Source organism: Procambarus clarkii, chromosome 19 (assembly GCF_040958095.1).
Source record: "Procambarus clarkii isolate CNS0578487 chromosome 19, FALCON_Pclarkii_2.0, whole genome shotgun sequence".
NCBI lineage: Eukaryota > Metazoa > Arthropoda > Malacostraca > Decapoda > Cambaridae > Procambarus > Procambarus clarkii.
Window position 1 is genome coordinate 46,004,800 of NC_091168.1, and position 24,590 is coordinate 46,029,389.

The following is a 24,590-nucleotide window of genomic DNA, read 5'->3' on the forward strand; positions in this document are numbered from 1 at the left end:
AACTTTGTCATCAACATGAAAGGAAAGAAAGCAGCATGCCTTGCACCCAAATGCTTAGCTCTGCTATTGATTCTGTTATTGACCAAAAGCTCTGTTATTGAATACAATGCTCTACATCTCACAACAGTGAAGAAGCAAAGCAGATTGGTGTCAAACTCAACCCCATCAGGACAAATGCCAATGTCCATTAAAATAGTGAAGCCCAACACCCAACTCACAGTACAGGGTCAACCAATTGAATGGGTGGACACTTCTCAGTATCTAGGAATAATCCTGGACTCACATAAATTGTAATGCCGAGGTCACTTACTTGAGAGAGAGGACTGGGGCCCGGGTGGCAATCCTCAGGTCGCTAACCTCCCTAACAGTCATCTGTTATGCTGATGATATATGTTTACAGGCTGCCTTCGAGCCTAGAATGCAAGTTCTGCTCGATGCTTTTGCTACTAGAGCTGAGGAATGCGGCCTCCTTATCTCTGTACAGAAAACTCGTGTTCTCATTCCGTGTGGTATTCCACCACCCAATTATCATATAGATGGGCGAGCACTTAAAAACTGCGAGTCTTACAGATACCTTGGTGTCCCCATTAACGACCCTGAGTACCTTGGTGTCCCCATTAACGACCCTGGGTACCTTTCTTCTCTCATGAGGAGACTCTGGGAGAGTGTAAAGCCCTTGCGGGTCCTTGTTGGTGTCAATCATGGAATTAACGTGAGACTTGCTAGAATGTTTTATGTATCATTTATCTGCTCTGTTATTGTCTACAATACTCTACAACTCACACTGTATATAGACAAAGAGTTAACATCCCTTGAAACCTTGCAAAATGAAGCTATGCGTCTCATCCTTGGGCCTCCAAAGTCGACGAGAATAGGTAATATGAGAGCAGAGTTAAAATTGCCTACCATAAGTGAGAGAATTTTGTCCATTAGCACAGTTTTCGGCGTGAAGGCATTGAGTAGATCTCGGCAACACATGAAATTTCAAGATAAACTTTCTAATATGCTATACTCACCTGAGGTCTATAGAAGAAGAGCGAAATCTGATTATGCATTTTGGTTTTACAAGGTAGCCAACTCCATCAAAATATTAAATATGTACCCAACTCAATTAATGATTATTCAACCAATTAATCCAAGGGACAACTGGGATCTATCAGTTGATTTTGTAATTGCACTCAAGAAAGATAATGAACACGCTACATTATTAAAACAGTTAACACTGAAAAGCATCACTGAGAGTACCCAGGTAACGGGTAACGACGTGAATCAGTGCTATACCAACGGTTCTGTAGAAGAAAGTGGACGATGTACCGGATGTGCATGTAATATATTTAAACAATCTTTTCTCGTAAATACAGCAATGAAGCGCGTCAATGACTGGGCAAGTACAACTCAAACCAAACTTGCAGGCATATACCTTGCCACTGAATTTTTAAAAGACAAAGGCAGTGGACTTATATACTGTGACTCGCAGAGTGCACTCCTGGCATTGAACGCAAATAGTAGTACTACCCGGAAAATAGTCAGTGATATACGAATGAATGTTTTAGCTGCTAAAGAAAACAGATTTGAAATTAAATTCCTATGGATACCATCACATGTTGGCATCTCAAGGCATGACACTGTTGATATGGTTGCAAAAACAGTCTGTAAAAAAACAGTAGTAGAAATTGATATGGGTGCTTCATTAGTAGTTACAATGGTGTACATTATAGTGACATTTGTAGTGACTTAACCAAATATCTAATGAAAATCACACTGACCTAACAGATTCACAAAGGGCTGAAAGTTATGCCATTAAACATTATGATAAATATCGTGAGGAGACATTCACATATGGACTAATAGAGCAAGAACTCGGCAATGTGATGTTATAGTGGCCAGAATACACCTAGGATACTGACGTATCTGGCAGCTTTCTCAAAACCCAAATGTCGAGTACACAATGTGTTAACTTTGTGAAAGAGAAAACATACACTCTCTTGAACATTATATTGTAGAATGTCCCATACTGACTGACTTTCGCCCTCCTGGGCTAAGGTATGCTGAACTCTGTAATTACTATATGAGTATTGGAACACTTGATGATTTATCGGACTTGTACCCAAGATTGACTATTTAACACATCTGTTATACAATGTATTGTACATATACAATATGTAATACATCTAAACAACAATGTATGTACCTATAACTTAAGCTTGTAAAAGTATCTTAAGCACCCTCAGTGGTTGTTTAATATCACACTAGCTTCTATGGATGCTATCTTACCCTGTCAAAGTAGGAGAAACATAGGTGTATGTATATATGTGTGGATATGTGTAGGTATATGCATGTGTATATATGTATATGTTTGTGTATTTGTATACAGGGTATGTGGAAGCGAGTCAGAATAGAATTTCTCCTTTGTAAACGCACATTAACGACACTGTAAAAAGACACCTTCAACACTGTTTATGTAGGACAGACGAATATCTGTGAATTTATGTTTGTAGGTTAGCATTTTAAAATCACAACAATCACTTTCTGTGGTTGATTGTTCAATAAATCTCCGAATTATATGTTTAAGAGATATCTAACCCTGTCTATGGAGGACAGAAGAAAATGCATGTATGCTGATTAGCATTGTAAATGTGTGGACAACGTTTGTGGTAATAAATTACCACAATCTTAATTTTATTATTAAATTTTTAAGTTTAATCTTAATTATTTATCTTAATTATAAGATATTAATTATAAATTAATTATATTAATTATAAATTAATTATATTAATTATAAATTAATTATATTAATTATAAATTAATTATATTAATTATAAATTAATTATATTAATTATAAATTAATTATATTAATTATAAATTAATTATATTAATTATAATCTTAATTTTAATCTTAAATTTATTATTAAATTATAATAAAATTATGCTATGAGTGTTGCCCTGGGAGCCCCTATGTGAACCAGACTAGAAAGGGGTTTGCCCTCTCTTCAAGAAAGAAGATCTCAAAGAACAGCTACGATTATCAGTAAGATAATTATTTCTCCTGATCCAGTCGCAGTACGACAGATCTTGGTGGATGGACTTGGCCCAAGCAACAGAAACTCTTGGGCTGCCAGAGCGGGAAAAGTCCTAAACAGACTACAATTAAAGAGAATGATTCTTGATAGAGGGGGTGACCATCCACACCCAAACTAAACTTGTTCCCCACCGTGGGAGAAGCCTTCCTTTAAAATACTAATAGAAGGTCTTCCGATGAAAAAAATTGCCTATGATCCAATAATCCAATAGCATACAATATAAGAGCAAATGTGCAGCATTGCAGTAGCAGGAGTCACCCACATCTTCACAGACGGATCGGTGGACACAGAATATGAGAGTAATGGCGCTGCTCCTTGCACGACCAGCGAACAGGCATATTGGAGACTGGGAGGACTAGTATCATCAACCCAAACTAAGCTGTTTGCCATACAATAGGCATTCGCATATGTGATTGCACAAAACACTCAAAATGCAATCATACACTCAAACTCAAAAGCTGCACTTCAAATATTCGGAAAAAAATCAGTGGAAAGACAATGTGGAAATAATTATTACCATTTTGCATCTTGGAGCAGTAGCTAAAGGCAGAAGACTCAACGTCACCCTAAACTGGATTCCATACCATGCTGGAATCCATTAAATGAGAAAGCTGATGAAATTGCTAAATTAGCAACTCGTCATCCAGTGATCCACAAAACAATCTAACCCAGCCTAGAGTACATAAAACAATCCATCCCAGCCTAGAATAAATAAAAACGCCATCACTAAAAAAACTCTCACACCTCAAGAAACCCGTCTACACCAGAGTGTAGCAAAAGGTTCGCCCTCTGCAATATGGTATCTTCAGGCTACCAAGTTAGAAAGGGTAAATATCCCAAGAGGAATCGACAGGGAAATAACAATTCAGTTATATAGACTACGTCTCGGTTACAGATGCAACTGGGAGATTGGTGAACCCCGACAGAGAGAATGAATCTTCTGCCAAACAATCACAGAGAGGCCATTACGTCACTATCTCCTGGAATGTGAAGCAACCAACTACCTTAGAAGAACTTTAAGAGTCCCTTAATCTTGCAGTAACCACCCTGAAGTCATCAACACTGCCACTCTTCTGGTAAAAAGAAAAGGTATTCAGCAGCTGTACACCCTTATAAATACTGTCAAGCAGTATCCTCCAACGCGATAGCAGCCTGACAATTAAATGCGACCTCAGCACACAATATACATTTACTAAACAAACAATATACCACTTATGGGCTATTCATGCCCTTGCCACCTCGTCATCACCTGGCTTAATCGTCATCAATCAATCTATCTCCCTTACATTCGACTTGATAATGGTCCAGGACGGATCGAAACTTTCGTCGTCTCTCCATCTTCTGATGTGTGGCTTGGTCATCAGTGCTGCTGGTATTGTTTCTTTATGACTGTTGTTAATATGTGTGGGTACTGTGCTCGTGATATTGTACATGTTTAACGCTGACATTATCGAGAACATGAAATATTATAATCTCCTGTGTTTGTGTTGCAGGTCACACGGCCCTCCATCTGGCCACGCTGGAAGGTCACCAGTCCTGTGTACAAACGCTTCTTGATGCCGGCGCTGACCCCAACTGTCGCAACACTATGGGCTGGTCACCACTGCACTGGGCTGCATTGGGTAACTATGCCAGTCTTGTGGCATTATTCGTGAGAACTGCCGGCTGTAACCGCCACGCAGTAGACAAGTACGGCAACACAGCGCTGCACATGGCTGCCATGGGCCTAAGTATAGAGACAGCGCAATGGCTGGCTAAAGCTGGCCTTAACCCTGAGGCCAAAAATTCGGAGAATCGCACACCTCTGGACGAAGCAGAGCTGGCTGTTCAGAACTTTAACGCGTGGGTTGAGAATCAGTATTTACTTCTCAACCGCGATGCTAAGACACCAAAGAAGCTTCCTTCTGACCCAGCTGCTAAGACGCCCACGCTGCCTCAACCCGACCCTGTTACTCACACGTCCATGTTTTCGCCTGCCAAAGACGATTACCTAATATTAGGCCAACCTACTACTATGCCAGTAGATGTCTCCGACTCTACTGGCAAAATACCGACGCATGACACATTGGTAAGTGCTTTCTAGCTCTGCCTTGTAGGTGTTCGTTTCTAGCTCCTCTTTATTTCACAGTTGCTCCACCTGGTCCAACTCTCTCTCTCTCAGTAACTCCCTCATAACTCCTCCCTCCTGCCATGTTTCCCCTTCTACATCTCTCAGCACTCTACCTACGTCTTATACATTATCTCTCTACAGTCCCACTTGCACCTTCCCTACGTCTTCCTCCTCCCCATCCTCTTACTCGACATCTTACACCAAGTTCTCTTTACTTCATCTTTTTCAAGACCTTCCTCTCTCTTTCTGCACCTTCCACCGTCTGCTAAAGCATTCCCTTTCTCAGTACAGCCCGTCTATACCTTCCCCTAACAATATCCTTCTTCCTTTGTTTTTCAGTAGTTCATATTTGCCCTTTCTCACTGTTCTTTCTCTCCTCCCTCTCAGAACTTCCGCAGCACTACTTGTTCTAAACATTATCTCATCTTTCTCTCCTTCATAATCATAGTTAACCTTCACCTTGCGTCTATTCTTTTCCATTCAATTTTCTCTTGTTACGGCCTGTATATGGCTGAGGGGTGAAAAACGTCAATATAAAAATCACTGGGCAGGTAGAAGGTTCACTTCATTATGCGTTAGCTTTTAACTCATTAAACTTTCAAAAGCACCGTTAATTATTCTTGGGGTGACCATAATAAAACATGTGGAGGTTAATATTCTTGGGGTGACCATAATAAAACATGTGGTGGTTAATATTCTTGGGGTGACCATAATAAAACATGTGGTGGCTAATATTCTTGGGGTGACCATAATAAAACATGTGGTGGCTAATATTCTTGGGGTGACCATAATAAAACATGTGGTGGCTAATATTCTTGGGGTGACCATAATAAAACATGTGGTGGCTAATATTCTTGGGGTGACCATAATAAAACATGTGGTGGCTAATATTCTTGGGGTGACCATAATAAAACATGTGGTGGCTAATATTCTTGGGGTGACCATAATAAAACATGTGGTGGCTAAATGAATCTCCTTCCTTAAAATATAATATTGTAGAGTAAATTCCTAATTAAATGAAGATGTTAGAAATCCGAACAATTACACATAAGTGTTGGAAAATATTCTAGCATCTACATCGCATTTTTGGGGCACTCAATACTCCCCTCAAGGTCATCAGGCATCATAATTAAATTTGACCAACAAATCAATATTAAAAATGTAAATCCACATATTATTAGTACACACTATTAGTTACTGAATAACCAAGGGATGACAAACAGGGCAAAAAGATTTTGGATCTTAACTTTAAATTTAGATTATCTATGTAACTAATATTCTTAACAACATCTAGATATATATACTATTAAGAAGTGAAGTTGCAAATAACACTAATAAAACAAAAACTATCAGTCAGACCCAAGTAGAGATAAAATTTAATGTATCTGGTGTCTGAATTTTCAGAAGTCGTTCTCTGGCTGCCATTTTATCATGATATAATTACCCCCTTCATGACGGCTCATGTCACATGGTGGAGTGGGTTTCCCTTAAGCTTATGCAGGTTACCATTCATGGACATTTCCACTCTTAAACTTTCCAAGAATATTATCCTGCCTCAAAATTTATTGATTTAGCATTTATCTCGCCCCTCCCTACCCAACCACTTGGTCTGGACGATTGAGCGACGGTCTCGCTTCGTGCAGGTCGGCGTTCATTCCCCGACCCTCCAATTGGTTGGGCACCATGGACACGCTTGTGCTCTCTAGAGTGGAGTACTCCTGCACAATGACAGCACCTTTCAAAGCTGGAGAAATTGCTGACCTGGAGAGCGTGCAGAGATCCTTTACTGCTAGAATCCACTCAGTAAAACATCTAAACTATTGGGACCGACTAAAGAGCCTAAAACTGTACTCCCTTGAGCGCAGGCAGGAGAGGTACATAATAATTTACACGTGGAAAATATTAGAGGGGCTGGTCCCAATCCTGCACACAGAAATAACATCACATGAGACCAGAAGACATGGCAGGATGTGCAGAATACCCCCGTTGAAAAACAGGTGCAACAGGTACTCTGAGAGAGAACTCTATCAACATTAGAGGTCCGAGACTGTTCAACACGCTTCCACTACACATAAGGGGCATAACTGGCCGACCCCTCACAGTGTTCAAGAGAGAACTGGATAAGCACCTCCAAAGGATACCTGATCAACAAGGCTGTGACTCATATGTCAGGCTGCAAGCAGCCGCGTCCAACAGCCTGGTTGATCAGTCCGGCAACCAGGAGGCCTGGTCGACGACCGGGCCGCGGGGACGCTAAGCCCCGGAAGCACCTCAAGGTAACCTCAAGGTAACCATTCCTTCCCCGCGTCCCATCCAAAATCCTTATCCCTTCCCAGTGCTATATAGTCGTAATGACTTGTCGCTTCTGCTGATAGTTCCCTTCCCTTCGCCCCTTCCTGTCCACCCCGTTGTCGGCGTGAAGGGCATGCTGGGTCGGGGTGAGGGAGCTGTCGGAGGGTGATGCTCGAAGTTGGCGTTTAATCTGTCCTTTTTGAAGCTCGTGCTGGCTTTTTTAATAATTTTGCTGGATCACTTCTTCTCTTCCACTTGTTTCTTTCTTCTCCACCTCTTCTCCTTTTTGGTTGTTTCTTCCTGGCGACTTGGTTCAGTCCTTGATTATTCTTTCATTTGCCTTAATATGTTCTGATGGAGGGAGAGTTGAGACGGTGAACTCTGTCTCATCCACAGAACTGGAGTACCTGACGTGTTCGAGCGAGGGGAAACATTTATGTGAATCCCTGTCTTCGTTGTTGAACCCAACTTCGATGGACTGATGGCTCCTAAGGTAATAAGTGCAGGCTATATAAACAAATTCACAAGGGCCGTGACGAGGGTTCAAACCTACGTCCAAGAGGATCCAGACGCTGCCTTAATCGACTGAGCTACGACATGGTTAAAAGAATTGCAACCGGAAGTTCTACTGACCTTATTCGGATCCTGCAGCCTCTCCGAGACACAAACCAGGATTTTACACGGCCCTTGTGGATTTGTTCATTTGATGCATCACGCTATTGTGATTTCTGTGTGCAGGGTGCATATTGCTCCCCGAGGATAGTCCTGTTATATGGAGCTCCCTGTCCTTTAATTGTGACTCTATGGCGGGTATGGCAGATTTATGGATGAAATTTTTAATTTTCGTTTTAAATATGCTTCCGGCCCTCTTTCCTCTTCTCAGGCTCGTGGGGTGAGCAACCACCCCCCCCTTCCCCTTCCGACCCTCTTTCCTCTTCTCAGGCTCGTGGGGTGAGCAACCACACCCCCCCTCCCCCTTCCGACCCTCTTTCCTCTTCTCAGGCTCGTGGGGTGAGCAACCACCCCCCCCCCTCCCCCTTCCGACCCTCTTTCCTCTTCTCGGGCTCGTGGGGTGAGCAACCACACCCCCCCCCCCCTCCCCCAAGTCGGACTAATGGAAGGACAGCCACCATAGTCCGTCAGCTCTGATTGCCCCTTCTGCTACTCTCCCCATTCCCCTCCTGCTTGTGGCTGGGTGTAGCTACAAACCCCCTGTGGCGAGTAACTCGTCTCCTGGTACGGCTCCTTCCACTATCACACGTCTACACGTCCAGCCCAACCACTTGGGCTGGACGGTAGAGCGACGGTCTCGCTTCATGTAGATCGGCGTTCAATCCCCGACCGTCCAAGGGGTTGGGCACCATTCCTTTCCCCCGTCCCATCCCAAATCCTTATCCTGACCACTTCCCAATGCTACATAGTCGTAATAGCTTGGTGCTTTTCCCCTGATAATTCCCTTCCCCTTCCACTATCACAGCCGTCACAGTGGAAGAAGGATCCCTCTCCGTGGGGTCCTTCGGTGCCGTCTCCATACTGACGCATATTTGCTTCCTGCTTCACCTGTTTTGTTACAGGATTTGTTCGTATTATGATCTAGGTCCCGACTGTATTACCCACCCTGATTTTGTGCATATCCATTGACACTTAGTTCACTCTGGGGATTCAATTATTGACTGTGGATTTCCGTCTCCGTGACTACGATATGGAGTTCTTGGCGAAGTGTCTTCTGAATGTGAAGCGTTTTATGCAAACAGCATTCCACCGTCCCCACTTTCCTCTTGTAGAATCCTCCATGCCTTGGCACTCTAAGGGGTATGAATTTCCATTAACACTGATTCTAGTTAAGAACAATGCGAACTGCTGGGTGATCACAGAAATATCTAAGGAATGCCTTATTAGCCACCAAGTTGAACCTATTATCCTAAATCATCGACATGGGGCAGTATCTGTATGCAGCAAACCTGAGAAAGGAATGGATAAAGGATTCTGCACTCAGATCAGGAGTCACTTCCTAGTGAACTGTTTTAGTAGTTGTAGAAGTGAACAGCAGATATACGCCTTAATTGGGATGCTGTCTTTAGTGTTTTTAAGCATGATTGCACCTGTGAAATCCACAAATGTGGTCTCAAAGGACGAAGACGTACTACTCGTTTCCACGTGAGTGGTGGACATCCGAGTAAGGACACACCCGAGCATTTAACCTTCTGCAGACAACACTTGATATGATTATGGTTTTAACAGTCTGACGACCCAGTGGAAGCCAGTACTGCTGTTTTAGTGAGGTGAGGGAATCACGAACCCCACCGTGATGTGCGCATTGTTGGTATGTATGTAACGCAAACAGCCTGCTCACCCAGTGATTCCGGGAAAGGAACCATGAGTATTTCACATCTAAGTCGACATTTGCATGATATATTGTTCTCCAGAAGGTAATATGTTGTAATTATCGGGATCAATCCAAAGACTAGAGTCTTGTATTGTCTTTAGAAAGAGGTTCCGGTAATCGTCCCCCATAAGTTTGCATTTGGGCTTTAACCCAATATTTATGAGCACCAGGAAACTTGACTTTTATTGGTCTTTTGTTTAAAAACAAAATCATATTCTGGGTTACAGACTGTTTTAGTTAAAGAACACTGTATGAACATTAAAGACCTACGTCTCTTAAATATCTTCCAAGAAAGTATTAGATATATTGCCATAATAAAAGTTTAAATCTTCAAGAAAAACTGGAAAGACTTCTGCAAAAAGTGCCGTACCAACCAGGCTGCGGTTGGTATGTGGGCCTGCAGGCCGCCCCAAACAACAGCCTCTTGACCCAAAACTCTCACAAGTCAAGCCTGGCCCCCACGCTGGGCTTGGAGAGTAGAAGAACTCCCAGAACCTCATCTAGATACAATCCATTTAGATAGATATACAAATAGTTGATAGAGATACATATATATCGTAAGAGCAATAGATAAAGTGGGAGAGAGAGAGAGAGAGAGAGAGAGAGAGAGAGAGAGAGAGAGAGAGAGAGAGAGAGAGAGAGAGAGAAAGAGGGGGGGGGGGAGAGAGAGGGGGGGGGGGAGAGAGAGAGAGAGGGAGGGGGGAATGATAGCGCCAAGCAATTATGGCTATATAACACTTATAGGAAGGGAACAGGATAAGGATTCGGGATGGGGAGGGGGAGGAATGGTGCCCAACCATTTTGACAGTCGGGGATTGAACGCCACCCTGCATGAAGTGAGACCGTTGTTCTTCCATTCACCCCAAGTGCTTGGGCAAGATACAGAAAAGATAGATTGAGAGAGACATTAATATATAGATAGATTAATGGACAGATAGATATATAGGGCTATAAATAGAAAGGTAAAGATATCTCTACTCTCTCTCTCTCTCACTCTTATAGTTCCAATAATTAATAAATATCATTAACTTTTGAAAAACCTTTGCTCTTAAATGTTATATCATAACATTAAAAAAAAGTTATATCCTGAGGTTTTATCTTCGTTTTTACAAATTCTGAAAAAACTAGTAAAAATATAAATATATACACGTTTATATATATATATATATACACGTTTATATATATATATATATATATATATATATATATATATATATATATATATATATATATATATATATATATATATATATATATATATATATATATATATATATATATATATATATATGTCGTACCTAGTAGCCAGAACGCACTTCTCAGCCTAATATGCAAGGCCCGATTTGCCTAATAAGCCAAGTTTTCATGAATTAATTGTTTTTAGACTACCTAACCTACCTAACCTAACCTAACTTTTTCGGCAACCTAACCTAACCTAGCGTATAAAGATAGGTTAGGTTAGGTTAGGTAGGGTTGGTTAGGTTCGGTCATATATCTACGTTAATTTTAACTCCAATAAAAAAAATTGACCTCATAAATAATGAAAAGGGTAGATTTATCATTTCATAAGAAAAAAAAATGAGAAAATATATTAATTCATGAAAACTTGGCTTATTAGGCAAATCGGGCCTTGCATAGTAGGCTGAGAAGTGCGTTCTGGCTACTAGGTACGACATATATATATATATATATATATATATATATATATATATATATATATATATATATATATATATATATATATATATATATATATATATCGAAACTGTGAACGCCAAGAAATCCGGACTCCACCTGCCAAAGATCATTGGGGAATATAAACCTGAATATGCGTATGGAAATGTCAAGACACACAAGCCTGGAAACCCACTTCGGCCAATCATTAGCCAGATACCCACACCCACGTACAGACTGGCGAAGCGACTCAACGGCCTGCTGACTCCTTATGTTCCCTGCGCCTTCAGTCTGAAGTCTCCAAAGGAATTTGTTGACTTACTGCGGGGCACACGGGCCACAGGGATAAGAGCCTCGTTGGACGTAGAATCGCTGTTTACCAACGTACCTGTGGACGAGACAATCGGGATGATAGCCGACAGAGTGTATCGTGATCCAGCCTGTACTCCTCTTGACATACCAGAAAATATTCTGAGGAAACTACTCCAAGCTTGTACTAAAGAGGCACCCTTCTTGAGCCCGGATGGGCACATGTATAAGCAAGTAGATGGGGTCGCCATGGGTTCTCCCCTAGGTGTCCTGTTTGCAAACTTCTACATGGGTACCATCGAGCAAAAAGTCTTAGTCGACATGAACTTGAAACCGGCCATATACTGCAGGTATGTTGACGACATTTTTACACAGGTACCTGATGTCAGACATCTGCAGGAGCTGAAGGAGGCCTTTGAGCAGAGTTCCGTGCTGCGTTTCACTTACGAGATGGAAAAGGATGGGAAGCTGCCCTTTCTAGATGTAACAGTCATGGAAAAGAGCGGAGGTTTCCACACTGCAGTCTACACTAAGGAAACGAACATAGGAATGTGCCTAAATGGCAACAGCGACTGCCCAGATAGGTAGAAGAGGAGTGTTGTTAACGCATATGTCGACCGTGCTCTCAGCCACAGCTCAGAATGGAAGCAAGTCGACGAAGAACTCTGTAGGGTAAGGCAGGTCCTAGTCAACAACGGCTTCTCCAATGGTTTCGTCGAAGACATCATAAGAAGGAAAGTGAAGCGCCATGCAACCTCTGAAGAGACAACTAACACAACACCTATACCCCCTATTAGACTATTTTACAGGAATTTCTTTTCCACAGCTCATAAAACGGAGGAAAGGGTCCTGAAAGATATTGTTAATAGAAACGTTATCCCTACAGACAAAAATCAGAGGCTACAACTGACGATTTACTATAAAACCAGAAAAACGGCCAGCCTACTCATGAGAAACTCTCCAGACACAAAACAGAACGCTTTAAAAGAGACTATAACGTCGTCTATGCCTTCAAATGCCCTCTTGGGGACTGTAAGCTCCAAAAAACCCAGTATATAGGCAAGACAACAACATCTCTTTCTAGGCGTTTAACGATGCATAAGCAACAGGGCTCCATTAAGGAACATATAATCTCTTCCCACAACCAAACCATCGCCAGAGAAATCCTAGTAAACAACACAGAAATCATCGATAGATACAGCGATAGCAGGCGGCTTGACGTTTGCGAGGCACTACACATCAAGAAGTCAACACCAGCAATCAACAGCCAATTAATGCACAACTATATTCTACCCACCTCAAGACTCCGCTCCAATATAAAAGCATCAAGAAATATGGACCAATAGGTTTTCTACAAACACTTCTATTCAATACCCATTGTTTCGTGTTCTGTCTTGTGTTGATGAAATTAATACCCTATTAATGCCACCTCTTGTTCTGTCTTGTGTTGATGAAATTAATACCCTATTAATGCCACCTCACCCCATCCACCTCACTCAAATGTAGATATAAAATCGGAGATGCGTAAGTTCTATTCAGTTGTGTATTTGTAAACTAAAGTCTTTGAAAATGTAATAAGTTTTACAAAACGCGCTCGTGTCGCGTCAGACTAGAAATAAAAATGAATTTTGGAGAATTGATTTTTGATTTACCTCCAACAGTGAAAAGAAATGTACGAAAGATTGAGAAAATTCGTGTTAGAATTATTAATCTTACTTTTTCGGTCATATTTAATAATATATATATATATATATATATATATATATATATATATATATATATATATATATATATATATATATATATAAATATATATATATATATATATATATATATATACCTATATATATATAGGTACGACATATATATATATATATATATATATATATATATATATATATATATATATATATATATATATGTCGTACCTAGTAGCCAGAACGCACTTCTCAGCCTACTATGCAAGGCCCGATTTGTCTAATAAGCCAAGTTTTCATGAATTAATTATTTTTCGACTACCTAACCTACCTAACCTAACCTAACCTAACTTTTTCGGCTACCTAACCGAACCTAACCTATAAAGATAGGTTAGGTTAGGTAGGGATGGTTAGGTTTGGTCATATATCTACGTTAATTTTAACTCCAATGAAAAAAATTGACCTCATACATAATGAAATGGGTAGCTTTATCATTTCATAAGAAAAAAAATTGAGAAAATATATTAATTCAGGAAAACTTGGCTTATTAGGCAAATTGGGCCTTGCATAGTAGGCTGAGAAGTGCGTTCTGGCTACTAGGTACGACATATATATATATATATATATATATATATATATATATATATATATATATATATATATATATATATATATATTGTGACGGTAACGCGTTGGAGTTCGGCTGTTTAAGGCTAGGGGTATGGCCTCGTCACATAGTTATAAAAAAAAAAACAAAAAACTGGAACTTCGTCTGTGGTAAGGTAAGGAGAAGACACACAAAACACAAGTAAATTTTAACAATGAAATTTTAATTACGTTAAATAAATCAAAACATGAAAAAATGGACAAACAAATTCTTATAATAAAATCAATCAATCAAAAGAATAAGAATAATTAAATGACACAATGAAAAGTTACGTTAAGATAAAATAACAAGAAGTGCAACACAAAGTTAAATGGGAGGTGCTGGAATATTGGCTTTAAGCTATCACCTCTCTCAGTACACGCTAACGTCTAGCTGGGAGGAGTGATAACTACGAAAGCACTGAACATTCTGAGGTCTGAGGTCGTGGCGACCCCAGACATCAAGTAGTATGGGGGGGGGCGAGTGCAGGTGCAGCCAGACCGGCGACCAATCAGCGGGGCCGGTAGCGATCAACAAGTAGTTTGGCGGTTTGAGTCCGAACAGGTGTGTGGCTGCAACGTTTTGCGCTCTGGCAAACCTTGCTGGTGTTGTTGTCGTTGTTGGACATTTCTTCCATAGTAGTTTTATATAATTTCTACGACGTAATTGTGGAGAAAAGAGCAGGCTCAATCTCTTGAAGGAGATTATCGTCACAATATATATATATATGTCGTACCTAGTAGCCAGAACGCACTTCTCAGCCTACTATGCAAGGCCCAATTTGCCTAATAATCCAAGTTTTCATGAATTATTTGTTTTTCGACTACCTAACCTACCTAACCTAACCTAACTTTTTCGGCTACCTAACCTAACCTAACCTATAAAGATAGGTTAGGTTAGGTTAGGTAGGGTTGGTTAGGTTCGGTCATATATCTACGGTAATTTTAACTCCAATAAAAAAAATTGACCTCATACATAATGAAATGGGTAGCTTTATCATTTCAAAAGGAAAAAATTAGAGAAAATATATTAATTCAGGAAAACTTGGCTTATTAGGCAAATCGGGCCTTGCATAGCAGGCCGAGTACGACGTTCTGGCGTTTTCACCTCCAACAGTGAAAAGAAATGTACGAAAGATTGAGAAAATTCGTGTTAGAATTATTTATCTTACTTTTCCGGTCATATTTAATAATATATATATATATATTTATATATATATATATATATATATATATATATATATATATATATATATATATATATATATATATATATATTTATATATATATATATATATATATATATATATATATATATATATATATATATATTAGTATATTTTGGTAGCAGTCTTTCCTGTAGACATATATTATTAAATATGACCGAAAAAGTAAGATTAATAATTCTAACACGAATCTTCACAATCTTTCGTACATTTCTTTTCACTGTTGGAGGTAAATCAAAAATCAATTCTCCAAAATTCATTTTTATTTCTAGTCTGACGCGACACGAGCGCGTTTCGTAAAACTTATTACATTTTCAAAGACTTTAGTTCACAAATACACAACTGAATAGAACTTACGCATCTCCGATTTTATATCTACATTTGAGTGAGGTGGAAGGGGTGATGTGGCATTAACACAAGACAGAACAAGATGTGGCATTAATAGGGTATTAATTTCATCAACACAAGACAGAACAAGGGTATTAATAGGGTATTAATTTCATCAACACATGACAGAACACGAAACAATGGATATTGAATAGAAGTGTTTGTAGAAAGCCTATTGGTCCATATTTCTTGATGCTTCTATATTGGAGCAGAGTCTTGAGGTGGGTAGAATATAGTTGTGCAATAATTGGCTGTTGATTGCTGGTGTTGACTTCTTGATGTGTAGTGCCTCGCAAACGTCAAGCCGCCTGCTATCGCTGTATCTATCGATGATTTCTGTGTTGTTTACTAGGATTTCTCTGGCGATGGTTTGGTTGTAAGAAGAGATTATATGTTCCTTAATGGAGCCCTGTTGCTTATGCATAAGCATAAGCATAAGCTTATGCATAAGCAACAGGGCTCCATTAAGGAACATATAATCTCTTCTCACAACCAAACCATCGCCAGAGAAATCCTAGTAAACAACACAGAAATCATCGATAGATACAGCGATAGCAGGCGGCTTGACGTTTGCGAGGCACTACACATCAAGAAGTCAACACCAGCAATCAACAGCCAATTATTGCACAACTATATTCTACCCACCTCAAGACTCCGCTCCAATATAGAAGCATCAAGAAATATGGACCAATAGGCTTTCTACAAACACTTCTATTCAATATCCATTGTTTCGTGTTCTGTCTTGTGTTGATGAAATTAATACCCTATTAATACCCTTGTTCTGTCTTGTGTTGATGAAATTAATACCCTATTAATGCCACATCTTGTTCTGTCTTGTGTTAATGCCACATCACCCCTTCCACCTCACTCAAATGTAGATATAAAATCGGAGATGCGTAAGTTCTATTCAGTTGTGCATTTGTGAACTAAAGTCTTTGAAAATGTAATAAGTTTTACGAAACGCGCTCGTGTCGCGTCAGACTAGAAATAAAAATGAATTTTGGAGAATTGATTTTTGATTTACCTCCAACAGTGAAAAGAAATGTACGAAAGATTGAGAAGATTCGTGTTAGAATTATTAATCTTACTTTTTCGGTCATATTTAATAATATATATATATATATGCACTAACACGAGTTTTATATATATATATATATATATATATATATATATATATATATATATATATATATATATATATATATATATATATATATATATATATATATATATATATGCACTAACACGAGTTTTATATATATATATATATATATATATATATATATATATATATATATATATATATATATATATATATATATATATATATATATATATATATATATATGTCATACCTAGTAGCCAGAAGGCACTTCTCGGCCTACTTTGCAAGGCCCGATTTGCCTAATAAGCCAAGTTTTCCTGCATTAATATACTTTCTCTAATTTTTTTCTTATGAAATGATAAAGCTACCCATTTCCTTATGTATGAGGTCAATTTTTTCTTATTAGAGTTATAATTAAAGTAGATATATGACCGAACCTATCCAACCCTACCTAACCTAACCTAACCTATCTTTATAGGTTAGGTTAGGTTAGGTAGCCGAAAAAGTTAGGTTAGGTTAGGTTAGGTAGGTTAGGTAGTCGAAAAACAATTAATTCATGAAAACTTGGCTTATTAGGCAAATCGGGCCTTGCATAATAGGCTGACAAGTGCGTTCTGGCTATTATGTACGACATATATATATATATATATATATATATATATATATATATATATATATATATATATATATATATATATATATATATATTTATATATATATATATATATATATATATATATATATATATATATATATATATATATACATATATATTTATATATATATATATATATATATATATATATATATATATATATACACATATATATTTATATATATATATATATATATATATATATATATATATATATATATATATATATATATATATATATATATATATATATGTCGTACCTAGTAGCCAGAACTCACTTCTCAGCCTACTATTCAAGGCCCGATTTGCCTAGTAAGCCAAGTTTTCCTGAATTAATATATTTACTATAATTTTTTTCTTATGAAATGATAAAGCAACCCTTTTCTCTATGTATGAGGTCAATTTTATTTTATTGGAGTTAAAATTAACGTAGATATATGACCGAACCTAACCAACCCTACCTAACCTAACCTAACCTATATTTATAGGTAAGGTTAGGTTAGGTAGCCAAAAAAAGCTAGGTTAGGTTAGGTTAGGTAGGTTAGGTAGACGAAAAAACATTAATTCATGAAAACATGGCTTATTAGGCAAATCGGGCCTTGAATAGTAGGCTGAGAAGTGCGTTCTGGCTATTAGGTACGACATATACATATATATATATATATATATATATATATATATATATATGTCGTACCTAGTAGCCAGAACTCACTTCTCAGCCTATTATGCATGGCCCGATTTGCCTAATAAGCCAAGTTTTCCTGAATTAATATATTTTCTCTAAATTTTTTCTTATGAAATGATAAAGCTACCCATTTCATTATGTATGAGTTCAATTTTTTTTCATTGGAGTTAAAATTAACGTAGATATATGACCGAACCTAACCAACCCTACCTAACCTAACCTAACCTATCTCTATAAGTTAGGTTGGGTTATGTAGCCGAAAAAGTTAGGTTAGGTTAGGTTAGGTAGGTTCGGTAGCCGAAAAACAATTAATTCATGAAAACTTGGCTTATTAGGCAAATCGGGCCTTGCATAGTAGGCTGAGAAGTGAGTTCTGGCTACTAGGTACGACATATATATATATATATATATATATATATATATATATATGTCGTACCTAGTAGCCAGAACTCACTTTTTGGCCTACTATGCAAGGCCCGATTTGCCTAATAAGCCAAGTTTTCCTGAATTAATATATTTTTTCTATTTTTTTTCTTATGAAATGATAAAGCTACCCATTTCATTATGTATGAGGTCAACATTTTTTTATTGGAGTTAAAATTAACGTAGATATATGACCGAACCTAACCAACCCCACCTAACCTAACCTAACCTATCTTTATAGGTTAGGTTTGGTTAGGTAGCCGAAAAAGTTAGGTTAGGTTAGGTTAGGTAGGTTAGGTAGTCGAAAAACAATTAATTCATGAAAACTTGGCTTATTAGGCAAATCGGGCCTTGCATAGTAGGCTGAGAAGTGCGTTCTGGCTACTAGGTACGACATATATATATATATATATATATATATATATATATATATATATATATATATATATATATATATATATATATATATATATATATATATATATATATATATACCTATATATATATAGGTGTCGCACCTATATATATATAGGTACGACATATATATATATATATATATATATATATATATATATAAATATATATGCACTAACAGGAGTTTTATATATATATATATATATATATATATATATATATATATATATATATATATATATAAATATATACGTCGTACCTAGTAGCCAGAATGCACTTCTCAGCCTACTATGCAAGGCCCGATTTGCCTAATAAGCCAAGTTTTCCTGAATTAATATAATTTCTCTAATTTTTTTCTTATGAAATGATAAAGCTACCCATTTCATGATGTATGAGGTCAATTTTCTTTTATTGGAGTTAAAATTAACGTAGATATATGACCGAACCTAACCAACCCTACCTAACCTAACCTAACCTATCTCTATAGGTTAGGTTCGGTTAGGTAGCCGAAAAAGTTAGGTTAGGTTAGGTTAGGTAGGTTAGGTAGACGAAAAAACATTAATTCATGAAAACTTGGCTTATTATGCAAATCGTGCCTTGCATATTAGGCTGAGAAGTGCGTTCTGGCTACTAGGTACGACATATATATATATATATATATATATATATATATATATATATGTCGTACCTAGTAGCCAGAACTCACTTCTCAGCCTACTATTCAAGGCCCGATTTGCCTAATAAGCCAAGTTTTCCTGAATTAATATATTTTCTATGATTTTTTTCTTATGAAATGATAAAGCTGCCCTTTTCACTATGTATGAGGTCAATTTTTTTTTATTGGAGTTAAAATTAACGTAGATATATGACCGAACCTAACCAACCCTACCTAACCTAACCTAACCTATCTTTATAGGTAAGGTTAGGTTAGGTAGCCAAAAAAAGTTAGGTTAGGTTAGGTTAGGTAGGTTAAGTAGACGAAAAAACATTAATTCATGAAAACTTGGCTTATTAGGCAAAACGGGCCATGCATAGTAGGCTGAGAAGTGAGTTCTGGCTACTAGGTACGACATATATATATATATATATATATATATATATATATATATATATATATATATATATATATATATATATATATATATATATGTCGTACCTAGTAGCCAGAACTCACTTTTTGCCCTACTATGCAAGGCCCGATTTGCCTAATAAGCCAAGTTTTCCTGAATTAATATATTTTTTCTAACTTTTTTCTTATGAAATGATAAAGCTACCCATTTCATTATGTATGAGGTCAATTTTTTTTTATTGGAGTTAAAATTAACGTAGATATATGACCGAACCTAACCAACCCTTCCTAACCTAACCTAACCTATCTTTATAGGTTAGGTTTGGTTAGGTAGCCGAAAAAGTTAGGTTAGGTTAGGTTAGGTAGGTTAGGTAGTCGAAAAACAATTAATTCATGAAAACTTGGCTTATTAGGCAAATCGGGCCTTGCATAGTAGGCTGAGAAGTGCGTTCTGGCTACTAGGTACGACATATATATATATATATATATATATATATATATATATGTCGTACCTAGTAGCCAGAACGCACTTCTCAGCCTACTATGCAAGGCCCAATTTGCCTAATAATCCAAGTTTTCATGAATTAATTGTTTTTCGACTACCTAACCTACCTAACCTAACCTAACCTAACTTTTTCGGCTACCTAACCGAACCTAACCTATAGAGATAGGTTAGGTTAGGTTAGGTAGGATTGGTTAGGTTCGGTCATATATCTACGTTAATTTTAACTCCAATAAAAAAATTGACCTCATACATAATGAAATGGGTAGCTTTATGATTTCATAAGAAAAAATTAGAGAAAATATATTAATTCATGAAAACTTGGCTTATTAGGCAAATCGGCAAATAATATCAAATATTATTTGCCTAATAATCCAAGTTTTCATGAATTAATTGTTTTTCGACTACCTAACCTACCTAACCTAACCTAACCTAACCTAACTTTTTCGGCTACCTAACCTAACCTAACCTATAAAGATAGGTTAGGTTAGGTTAGGTAGGGATGGTTAGGTTCGGTCATATATCTACGTTAATTTTAACTCCAATAAAAAAAATTGACCTCATACATAATGAAATGGGTAGCTTTATCATTTCATAAGGAAAAAATTAGAGAAAATATATTAATTCAGGAAAACTTGGCTTATTAGGCAAATCGGGCCTTGCATAGCAGGCCGAGTACGACGTTCTGGCTGTTAGGTACAACATATATATATACATATATATATATATATATATATATATATATATATATATATATATATATATATATATATTTATATATTTATATATTTATATATTTATATATTTATATATTTATATATATATATATATATATATATATATATATATATATATATATATATATATATATATATATATTTATATTTATATATATATATATATATATAGTAGTAGGCTGAGAAGTGCGTTCTGGCTATTAGGTACGACATATATATATATATATATATATATATATATATATATATATATATATATATATATATATATATATATATGCACTAACACGAGTTTTATATATATATATATATATATATATATATATATATATATATATATATATGTCGTACCTAGTAGCCAGAACGCACTTCTCGGCCTACTATGCAAGGCCCAATTTGCCTAATAAGCCAAGTTTTCCTGAATTAATATATTTTCTCTAATTTTTTTCTTATGAAATGATAAAGCTACCCATTTCATTATGTATGAAGTCAATTTTTTTTTATTGGAGTTAAAATTAACGTAGATATATGACAGAACCTAACCAACCCTACCTAACCTAACCTAACCTATCTTTATAGGTTAGGTTAGGTTAGGTAGCCGAAAAAGTTAGGTTAGGTTAGGTTAGGTAGGTTAGGTAGTCGAAAAACAATTAATTCATGAAAACTTGGCTTATTAGGCAAATTGGGCCTTGCATAGTAGGCTGAGAAGTGCGTTCTGGCTACTAGGTACGACATATATATATATATATATATATATATATATATATATATATATATATATATATATATATATATATATATATATATATATATATATATATATATATATAAATCGGAATGTTCGTTTGTTCAAAAACGCTAATCTCCTAAAGTTCTTTACTGATTGCTTTGAAATTTTCACACAATGTTCCATTCGCATCCGAGCAGGTTTTTATATACATACTATATAGATGTCACGTCTGTGACGGTAAAAAAAAACATGCTTCCTATGAAAAGCTGTGTTTTTCATGTGAGGGAAATCTTCGAAACCTCTCTACCGATTGCTTTCAAATTTTGACACAACGTTGCATTCGAATAGGCGCGTCTTTTTATTTATCTACTATATACATGCCTCACCTGTGACAGGAAAAATCATGCTTTTTAAACAAAAAAAAAGCGCCATCTGTTGGACGTAAGAGCAACACACGCTGTAATCTCCGAAAGTTTTTCACCGATTACTTTGAAATTTTGACACAACGTTGCATTCGAATAGGTGCGTTCTTTTATATACCTATTATATAGATGCCACCCCTCTGACAGATAAAAACATGCGTTTTTGAAAAACAGCTCCATCTGTTGCACATAATTGCAACATACACGCTATACTAAATGTGTCATGAATTCCATTTCAATGTTTCCGATTGCATTATAAATTTTATTTTCGTATATTTTGATTTATTTTATTTTTTTATTGAGATATTTTGTGTGACATTGTGTTGGAATTGAACTGTGTTGAATTGAACTCTACCGTCCAGTCAAAGTGGCTCGGCCAGAATGGATGGGATGGAAGGAACCAGAAAAAACAGAACAGAGGGACACAGAATGAGGAGGGAAAGAGATGAATAAAGATATTTGTAGATTGTGGAAAATTAACACAAATAAATTTAAAAGCCAAAGTCATGGAACTCACTCACGTTGACTGGCAAACCTCCTACAGTTGTTCTGTTGTTTTAGATTCAGCTACTCCGGAGTAAAACTTGCGTGTAGCACAGGCTATTGTGAGCCCATAATCTCATTGATAAGCCTTTCCACTTTCCAAGGACCCTAGAGCAGATAAGCAGGGGATGGAAGACAGGGGCGAGGATGCAGAAATCTTGAGCTAGGAACTGGAAAGAAGTCGAAGAGGGGAGAAGAGAGATCGGTGGCCCAACCACCTTGGGTATGAATTGCAGCTGACGCTGTGGGTTGGTGGTAGGGTGGAATTCCTAGGATGCTCTCTGACTCAGGACAAGGCTCGCAAGCGGCTGGCAGTTGATAGTAGTTGAAAGTAATCAGTAGTGGGTGGGTTATGCTAGTTTTTCTTTATTCTTAGTTCATCATTCTTCTTCTTTGGTCTTCGTTCTTTAGTCTTCTTCGTTGTTTCGTTCTTAATATTATTACTTCTTCTTCATTGTCCTGGGGAGGAGGGGATGGTGTTCCAACTGAGACATCTTCATCTGACAAATCCGTAGCTGAGGTGGTGTTTCGTGTAGGTTGAATAGATGTGGGGTGGCTCTGTTGAGGCGACGGCTCAGTTTTCTTGAGTGCATCCATTGTCTGCTGCCTCCAGGTAGAGATTTTTGGATACTTAACAAAGAATGCGGGTTCAATCAGGTCAGGGTGTATTAGGGGTCATGTCGGCAAGGTAACGGATTTTGGCCGCAGCAAGGTACCACTTCTTGCCCTCCTTTAGATCTTCCTTATGCTCCTGGTTCCAGGACAGAGTGTTGGCACGTTTCTCCTCAGGGGAAGCATCGATGCGGTTGTGTATGAAGCGGCGTACCCAAGGTCTGTCAGGATCGTCGTCTGGAGCTGAGAAAGTTGTAGCCTCTCCAGGAAAAGATGCAGACTCCAGAGTGGCTACTGGTACAGAAGAAGAGTCATCTGGTGTGGGGAGAGCGTCGTCTGGTTTGTAGAGAGTTGCAGAAGCCTCCTCAGAATCCTCCTCAGATGAAGCAATTGATTCAGTTGAAGCTGAAGATGCGTTCTCAGACAATGGAGTGACAGTGGAGAGAGGTACTGGTGGCCCGATGGTTGTGGACAGCTGTGGTAACCGAGGTCAGGAGATCTGCAAGTGCCGTTGCGTTCACAGTGTCATAGTTAGGTGATATTGAATTACCTGGAGTAGAGTTGGTGAAGACTTCCTCTGGTACAGTAAAGGGTTGCAGTCCGTTTGCTGTGAAGAGTACGTTAAGAATTCTCACGAATTCCCTGTAGTTAGAGCCAGCAATATTATTGGCAAGGGATGCCCACGCATAGATATGTTCAGAAGTATGAACCGGCAACTGTCGTGGCGAAGCCTAGGTCGATGATTGATTGAAGAGAGGTAGTGGCGAAGGCTGAGTCGGTGATTGGTTGGCTTGCTGGACTGTTAAGCCTCCTACAGTTTTATATTTTCTTATGGAGCTTGATATATTTATTTTAGATGAATTCTGACATTATTATTCATTCATATT

The 24,590-nt window shown here is 37.5% G+C and overlaps 1 protein-coding gene across 1 annotated transcript in view; it reads left to right on the forward strand.

Annotated features, from left to right (window-relative positions):
• LOC138366476 (serine/threonine-protein phosphatase 6 regulatory ankyrin repeat subunit A-like) overlaps positions 1-24,590 on the forward strand; it is a 208,575-nt gene that overhangs the window by 114,637 nt on the left and 69,348 nt on the right. The window contains exon 7 of the mRNA XM_069327532.1: positions 4,574-5,148. Within this exon, the coding sequence (XP_069183633.1) occupies positions 4,574-5,148 (575 nt within the window). The remainder of the gene's footprint in view (positions 1-4,573; positions 5,149-24,590) is intronic.